Source organism: Drosophila gunungcola, unplaced genomic scaffold, assembly GCF_025200985.1.
Source record: "Drosophila gunungcola strain Sukarami unplaced genomic scaffold, Dgunungcola_SK_2 000001F, whole genome shotgun sequence".
In the NCBI taxonomy this organism is placed as follows: Eukaryota; Metazoa; Arthropoda; class Insecta; order Diptera; family Drosophilidae; genus Drosophila; species Drosophila gunungcola.
Window position 1 is genome coordinate 14,532,656 of NW_026453197.1, and position 9,433 is coordinate 14,542,088.

The 9,433-nt window shown below is 37.3% G+C and overlaps 1 protein-coding gene across 1 annotated transcript; it reads right to left on the reverse strand.

Annotated features, from left to right (window-relative positions):
- Window positions 1–498: 498 nt before the first annotated feature.
- On the reverse strand, window positions 499–4,614 carry LOC128263102 (UDP-glucosyltransferase 2). The gene is made up of 4 exons (XM_052997820.1): window positions 4,462–4,614; window positions 2,098–2,353; window positions 1,592–2,038; window positions 499–1,531 (listed from the first exon to the last, which is right to left on the reverse strand). The coding sequence occupies exons 2-4, from the start codon at window positions 2,351–2,353 to the stop codon at window positions 642–644; spliced, it is 1,593 nt and encodes a 530-aa protein (XP_052853780.1). The 5' UTR covers window positions 4,462–4,614; the 3' UTR covers window positions 499–641.
- Window positions 4,615–9,433: the final 4,819 nt, after the last annotated feature.

Here is a 9,433-nt window from a genome sequence, read left to right on the forward strand (position 1 = left end):
GTCACTTTGTAAGAAATTGTTTAAGTAAATATCATTAAATCAATATTTGATACGTTTCTGCACATTTAATGCGGATTCAGTAACGGGTATCTCAAAGTCGGGAACTTACGTGACTTTCTTGAGATCACTATTGCGTATACGCCATGTAAACTGTACACGTCTAATTAGAGCTGCCCTAAAAAGTATGCAACAGAGTTTTAATATTTGTGTTTTTGAAAACCTGTCAAAAGTAGGCAATCATTTTAGATGACAAGAAAGCCAAAAGTAAACTGTTGCATATTTTGCGGTCAATAAGTTTCCACAGTAAAATAACATTAATAACTAAGTAAAATATTAAAAAATATTTTTTTAATTTATAGCTAGTATTATTTATTTAAGCCCGCCTGAGATCATTGTGGTTGACATTAATATTAATATGGAATAGATTAAAACAATCAACCTCTAGTTTTGATTTCTTTTGTGATCAAAAACGAATACGAATAGTTAAAAACATTTTATTAATTTTTAGTTAGTATTATTTATTTAAACCCGCCTGAGTTTATTGTGGTTGAGTTCTGATTTTTAAAGTATTAACATTTTAAATTGCTATTAATATATCACAATTAATTTTTTTTGCGACTAGTCAAGGGATGTGTCGTTTCCTACAATCGCTTTTTGCTCTCGTTCAGTTTGTCAGCGGCCTGCCCTTTCAGCCACCACTTGTGGACCCTCCTGATCATCCGCCAAGGCAGCCAGATGGCGAGGAATGCGCCCAGCAGCACACATCCCAGGACGTCGAGCAGCAGATACTGATGCAGGGGCATGAAGGCGCCCTGCGACTTCAGATGCCTGGCACCGCGATGCCGGATGGTGTACTCGATCCAGAAGGTGGCCTCATCCAGCGGATGTATGGGATTATCGCGGAAACGCTGCGAGACTTGCAACGCACTGCGTTTGTACTGCGGATCTCTGATCAGCGTCTCGATATTGCGCACCAGATCATCGGTGGTGAGTTTGGAGAACACCAGAGATCGTGCGTAACCCTCCCGCACCGATTTGATGGTGTTCCGGTGCTGATCACCATACAGGGGTATGCACAGCATCGGCACGCCCCAGTAAATGCCCTCCTGGGTGCCGAAAATGCCACCGTGGGTGATGAAGAGCTTCACATTCGGATGGGCCAATATGTCGTTCTGGGGCATCCACTTCTTGATCATCACATTCGAGGGCAAATCACCTATGGAATCGTTCTCGAACTTCCATATCACTTGCTGCTTCAGCTGACCGAAGGCCTTGAGAATCAGAGCCGTTTTCTCCGGCGGCAGATCTGTGCTCTTCACATAGGAGCCCATACTGAAGTAGACCACCCCGTTCGTGGCATTATCCAGGAAGTTCTGAAGGTCAGCGGGCAACTTCTTGGGTTTCTGAATGTGCGCTCCACCCACATCGATAAGGCCTGGCATACTGGGTCTCGGAAGATCTATGCTACGATGAGCATTGATCAGGACAAGGGAGATATTACGCTCTAGGTCAAGAACCTGCGGTAGTGAACCTTTAAAGTAAATAACAATTTTAATTAAGGGGTCAACAATATGATATATCCATCTCTCACCATCAATAGATCCCTTGAAATACTTCTCTGCCAATTGCTGCATCTTGGGTAAGTAAACCCAACGCCTCATGACCGCATCATACAAAGACAAGTAGGCATTATAGGCACGCTGGATGAAAGTCATGCGATCTGTATGCGACAACAGAAGATGGGGAATCAAGGACCATGGAGTAAGGATGCCCATTGCATGGTCTATATTGTCAGCATAGCCCATGGTGCCAATTGTGACCACCGGACAATTAAACCGCTTGCCAAACATCAGAAAGGCCTCGTGGAAAAACTGCTCCAATATGACCAGATCATAATGATCGTCTTTGCTCTCGATGAGTTTTTTCACTTTGGGATCTTTGAAAGCATGCTCCGTTGTCATGAGACCAATGGTCCACCAAAGCTCCAGATTGTTGAAATCGCTTACAAACTGCATTGTGAAGATGTTCTCCTTTGGAACTAGATACAATTGAATTATTTGTTTGTTAAGTTATGGGGTTTAATCATATCCAACTCACAGTGCTTGGGGATATCAAAAGAAGGACTGATTATGATCTCCGTAAGATTCTCGTGAGGCTGCTTTGTGGGATGGTTATTGACACTGGTCACATGGTGTCCCTGACGAAGAAGATCTTTTTGGAAGTGCTCCAGCCAGAGCCAATGACTTGGTGCAGGAAAAGGTCCCATGAAGAGTATTCGATAGCCAGATCCAAAACCCGGCAGTCCAAACAGGAAGATCATTATCCACAATTTCCACTGCAACTGCATCTCCATCTGATGCGAAATCAACATTGACAATTAACAACCTCAACTAAATTGTCAGACGAGTAGCGTAAAAGTCGCCTTATTAGCGTTAGATTAGCATTAGCTGCAGTTTATGATCGCTGTTTGATTTCGTTATTTGCATAGGGCAAAGTGGTTTTGCACATACTAATTGAAAGTTATTGTGTTATTAATTAGATTTCTAGTTTGATGGATCTTCCAGCTGCAAAATGAATGGCTTGCACATGGATGAAAGGGAAACTGTTACAACTGAATAATTAATTAAATTCAACACCTTTAACACCCGCCAACGTTGATGTATTCTTTGTATACTTTGCATAAGTAAATATTTAAATTATATTTTATTAATCGAAAATCATATCTGATATACTATTTAGCTTTTGATCTAGATTGTTAAGTGTTTTACAGATTCAGTCTATTAAATGAACACGCCTTTTGCTTTCTGACAGAGAATTGGATCTAATTGAAATGCAGCAAGGTAATTTCATCATTTTGAAATTAGCAATTAATATTTGAAGTGAACCAGACAGCATTCTTATTGACTTACACGCCTTGTATGGTAGCTCTCAGCTTATGGCCAACACACAGGTTTTTTTTACTACCGCGTTTTAATAAGACTTTCCAGACTGATTTTTTTAACCATTTATTATATTTTGACTTTCCTAACCTTTTTTTTCCTTATCATTAATTGGAACTGGGTCAACATTTTTTAACTATAAAAAAAAAAGATTTTACTATATCTGTCCCTGACTTATTTAGCTGGTTAAGCCCAAATGAAGTGTGGCTTAATTGGATTTAAATTAGTGTTTCGACTCTTAATCACATTTAATTTGTTTGTTACCCTTCCAAAGAGTATGTATATAATGCACAATTTTGTCAGATAAATGAAAATTTTTTGCTATATAATTTTTTGTTTTTAGTTAAAAAGTAGTTTATTTCCTTCAAATAATAAAATTATTAATTGTATTATATAATCACAAGAGAATAGCTTAGACAAAAAACTGCAGGGCATTTAAAGATCTGCCTGCTACTTTTCCGGTGTAATTTCTTTATATTTTGTTGTTTAGGTTGATGATATATAACAGGCAGCTAACTGAAATATGTACAAGTAAACATGCTACAAGTTGTTGTCATTGAGCCGTGCTGATAAATCGCATGTGGAAATAATTTTGTCATCGCAACTCGCATTGCAATTTACTGTTATACTTTTATAGCAAAATTGTATTTCCTTATATTAGCTAGTGGATACCGCACACAGTTGCTTCTATGTGTAATTTAAGAGGAATTGCTAGCTTAAGTAGGGTTTTAGAGGCTTTGGTCAAGGTTGAAAGTTAAGGCATAATTGGGTTGTAATTGGTTTATTGCTTGCCACCACTAATTGTTTATTTGTTGGGAATTAAAAACATTTTATTTTAATGATGTAAGTGCTGGGAAGTTGGGTAAGTCTTGTAACAGTTTTAGAGATTTGATCGATTGAAGTGCCGAAACAACTTTATATGAAAGTAAAAGTGATTTTTTGTGAGTGCGTTGAATGTGAAAGTATTTGCCGCTTTCGAAATAACTTTTTTATACATATAAATAACAATAGTAACATAAAATTTGTTTAGAACCTTGACCTTACACATTGCATTAAAATTTTTGCAATAAAAACTGGTTACTAATGTTTACTATTTAACGAATCAATTGCCACAATTAAAGATGTATAATTTAATCCATTAACAGTTTATAAAGAGTCTTTGTAACAAAAAAAAAAGTAGTAGATATATAAACTTAAATATTTAGGGATCAAAAAGAAGTCTTTTGCTACTAAATTCCTAGAGAATTTAAATTGACTCTGGGAGAGATATTTGTTGCACCCCGGACTGTAAAACATTTTAAATTATTTACAATGTTTATTGGCAATTTATATATTTAACATATCAATATAATAATTTATACATATAATTTTATTTTCCTTTTTTTAAGAACTTTTTGAAAGAGATAGATTATAAACATTTATATTACTTATTCTTCAAAAGATGTTTAAAAAATATTTAATTTTCGTTTATGCGAATAAGTTATATATTATACTATATTATATTCCTGGTTTAATTATTAACCTTTTATATATTGCGTTGAGTTTGTCTTACAAAAATAGCACTTGAATTTATTTGCGCAAACAAAATTAAATAATCGAAATTAACACGTTCCGAATTCAATGGCTGTTTTGCGCGAATCGCGACCACTGGGCACCAAAGTGCAGTTATCACTGATACTCGGCGACTCACACGAAGCCCCGAACACCTCAACTACATCAGCATTAGCCTCAGTCGAAGTCGAAGTCTCAGTCGACGCCAGCAGATATACACAAAGAGTATAGAAGTACAAGCTTAGGTGTATCTGTGGGATTCGAGTGTTAATGCCGCCCTGGCATTAGAGGCAAAGATACAGAGGTAAATCAACCCGCGACGGCGAAGCTCATTGTTTGCCTTAATCTTATTGTTTGATTGTTGCTTGTATGTGTGCTGTGATAATTGCAATACGGTTACAGATGATTGCAAGTGTTGCCAAAATGATTATAAGCTGTTAATTTCACCTTTATCCATACATTATTCATTCACATGTCGATCGGCAGATCAGAAATTGCAAGCATATAACATTTACGGCGAAATAGATTTGGCCAATGAACTTTTGACAACAGGGTTTATAAATTAATTGGAGTGGGTATTTTGACAACAAACAACAACGAACCTGCTGAACAAGAATCTGGTCTTATCAACAAAACAAACAAATATAAAAAACAAGGCTTTTGTTTTCAAATTTTAAATAAGCTTATCTGTGTTTCTTACCCAAATACCCTTACTGAATTCGGCCTAATCAAAAACCTAGTAAAATCATATTTCAGTAGAAATCGCTTCAGGATACATTATTTTGAATAAATTACGAAATTCTACATAAGAAAACTGCTTGCCTCAACAATGGAATTTCCATAGCCAATTATATGCCGCATTTCCTTGTTCACCGGAATCAATACAATAAGTTTGACAAAAACGTGTTTTATTTGTAAACGGAAAGTTAAACCGACATTTTTCGTGTGGAAATTACATGTAGTATAACAAGTATAAAACAAATGTATTTTGTGCGTTCACCTTGGGAGCGGTCAAGTTCACTTCATGATAAGTCACATCATTAAATAATAATTAATTTTTGTTGACTTTTAATGGTTGGCAAACAAATGGTCAGAAGAAATGCAAAGATAACACAGATGTCATAAAGCCCACTGAGAACATGCAACAAATTAAGGAAAAAGGGGGGGTTAGCAAAAAAAACAAACCCAAACGAACTGAAAAAGTCGGCTAAAAAAGGGCACACACAACACAAGATGCCGAAACATTTCATTGAAAATTGGCACGCTTCATTGAAGCGAGTCACAAAAAGCTGGAACCGCACTCCAAAAAGGGGCGGTGAGGCGAGGGGCGTGGCAGGGCGTGGGCGTGCTCACCCAAACCAGCGACGATGATGGACGACCATGCCCCAGGCGCTGTTTTGATGGCAACTCAAGACATGGCCAAGAACGGCACTTTTGAAGCATACGATCGCCCGGAAAGGCCACCAAAAAGAAAATTTCCATTCATAAGATCGCAGTGGACATGCCACAATGAAAATGAATGGCCTGTAACAAAAATGTCGAAGGAAAAGAGCGAGGAGAAAATGGTGGGAGAACAAACAGCTCATTAAAGAACAGACAAATAAAATAAAACATCGAATTTATTTAATTTTTCAAATGAAAGATGTCTAACAAGCAGCTTAAAATGATTGAACAAATCCTGAATTGCATTACAAAGCAAAATCACTGTTTAAATTAATTTAAATATATATAGATTTAAAAAAAACGATTATTATTTTAATTGAGGCTTCTTTAATTCAATGTATTTAAGAATAAAATCCATTAAAAATATTAATTTGAAGCAACAAACAAAATTAATCAACCCTTAGCGACAATAACCAATGATTCACTCTGAATCATTTACGAGGTGCAAACGACAAATTGCCTAAAACACCAAACCCCTTATAAGATTGCTCTGATCAATGGAACCACAAACCATTTTGGTCCCCAAAGCCCAGCCCAAATAAAAATTGACTAAAATGGGAATGAAACACAGAGCACTATTTGTTAGTTTGCGCCAATTTAATGTTTACTTTGCACTTCAGTCCACGGCCAAATTAGGGTAAATCAAACAAAAACGCATAGAAGCGAGACCTTTTGTATCTCATGCTTCCATTAGTCTCTATCTATCAATCAATTAAGCCAACGTGCGCTTTTCCCAGGCGCGTTTTAGATAAAGACACCATCGAAACATAAAATGGGAACCAAACCCCACGATGACACTGACAATTTTCCACTGAACGATGGCCTTTCGATTTGAACGCGTTCCGTTGCGCGGGGCAATTAAAAATTTCACCCAAATAGCAAACGTTGCGCATGATTAGTCGACGAATTGGATATCTTCGATCCGAACCCGCATCAGGAAAACTCGATGCCAGCAGTCAGCGGGTGGTCCAAAGGCCTACGATGGCAGAAAATTGTTGAGACCTGAAGGGAGTGAATCTTGTTTTGGCAGCTGTCAATGTGTCAATATTAATTTAATATGTCGAAAGCAGAATTCAGCACAATTTAAAATTGAGTTATATTGTGACACACGAGATGGTCTCGAAATGTCTGGTACTTTAGGGGTTGTAAACTGCACTCAAGTGGTTGGGGAATCCCAAATACTCGATGACTGAATGACCAACCCCGTAATCTTAATTATTTTCTTGTATTTCTGGTAGCCTTAACCTCGACCAATTTGTTAATGAGCAAATTACATGGTCTTTGCATATAAATTCCAAGTTCACTACCTTAGCATAGCATAAACTATCAACCAGAACACTGGACACGCCCTTAAAGTGATTCACTACCGGAGAAACTCCCCCACATTTACCAAGAATTTTTGGTGATAAGCAAACAACTATAAAAACTGTTGAGGCGTAAAAGGATGCACAGGCCCTTTTAGAATTTTTTGTAATGGTAGGTGTACTAACCACTTCCTTTTAAGATAGCACTATCATGGTGCCCAAAGATTGGTGATCCTCCACGGTTATGCATGCTTTCTTAAGATGTTGTGTGAAATAATATAGTAATCCTGTACTCAGATGTTTTTGAAGAGGTTTCGGAAGTATCATAGAATTTTGGAATTTGTGGTTTTTATTTTTTACTTCATAAAATATCTTTTCAAATAGAGACTTTAATTTATAATTTATGGTGGCAAAAGGACATAATCCCATCACCAAACGTTCTTTCATTTTTTGGGGTAGAATTTTGTTGAATAAACCCCTGATGGTGGCTCTTTATTTCTGAAAATAAAAAACACAAATGTAACTATATGATTAAGATAGGCTATGCAAATAGACTGAAATATGGCTAAGCCACTTGACAACCCTGTATGCAAACAGCACGTGTACATTTAAGTTTTCCTACCTCAAACATAATACTTTCGAAACACACATTTGACTTCATGTCCATCCCACTGGGGCTTTATCGTCGATTTCAGTTTCAAATGTTTTTTTCGGATTGCACCCAAGGCATTTTCAGCATTTCTCGTTCTGTTTTCGATGGTGGTGCTCTGGCTTCCCTGGAGCAATTAGTAAAAGTGCAGTTTTATGTGTTTATTTTTACATATGCCACAGCTGTGTGGCCTAACCTAGATCCGTGTAGACGCTCTCGCAGGCACTCCTCCGGAACACTTTTCCCGAACACAAATTGTGCGTGATATGGAGTCGTTGCTGTCGCCGTTATCGGGAACAGCCCCTAAGGGTTTCCTTTTGCGCTGCACTCGTTCAGCCTTCAAAGGGGGCGTGTAATCGAAGGCACACAGAGAGAAATTATATGTGTTAAGTGCTAATTGATTCTGTTTTTTTCCTACAACTCAATTGAATACCATACAGACCAAAGAAAGTCAGTGCAAAATTACAATGACTTCAACGCCAATAAACTTTGATCTGCGAAGATTTCAAGTTAGAGAATTGATTTAAGCTTTTCGTTGCCCAATAAACTTTTTAAACTTAAAGGCATTCCAATTTAGTATATTTTTATATTGTTTTTATGGTTTGTTCACATCTAAATACCAATATAAGCAGAAAGATTTAATTATTTTTGTATTATTTGGTATTCAAAACAACATTTAATAGGGGACTTTTTTAACTTAGCTATTTTGAGCAACAAAATCTGGAAAAAGGTATGAAAAACTCTTTTTTGTCGGTGCAGATACTCCCGCCCAGCTGGCTTAGGAGTTTCCCTAGGTGTTTTTTTGTGATTTTATGCATTTAATAATATTAATGAGCTAACCGCGGCGAATTCTTCATTCGGAGCGCCTGATTTATGTGGCATCTGCTGTCAGTGGGAATTTCTGATGGTTGTCAGGGAGGTCGAATAATCGCTGGGTGCGGGTCGCTGGTCGCTGGTTTTTCGGTGTCAAAGGGTTCATTAGCACGCCAAAAGGATATTTACACAACAGGACAGAAGATAAGGAAAACAGCAAGCAGGAACCGTGTGACTTATGTAACTTAATAGGCTGATGAAAAATGGTTAAGAGATTTTTATCACTCGACATGCAGAGACAGCCAGAGGAAGGCAAACAACATGTGGCAGAGTCGGAGGCAAAGGCGATGCCCCAGCCAAATTGCAGCCACATGTGTGGGTGCACAGAAAAAAAACCGCATTATCATAGTGAATCTGATATAATAAGATCATCATTTAGATTAAATTATTTTATATATTTCCTATAAATGTAGTATGTCTTGCCAAATATTGTTTAATTTTTGTTCTGAAATTAAATCCATTTTTATATGAAACCCTTTCAAATTTCTTTACAATTATGCATTTGTTTCTGATGTATGGGCCCCTGCCATCCACAATGAAGATGAAGATCATCAGAGAGCAACGGCAGCAGCGTCCAAGCACCGCTAAACAAATTGAAAAATTTCAAGTCCTCAGCCTCTTGGCGCTCGCAATTGCTCAATCCGCGTATTTTCGCGTGCTGCACATGAGAATGA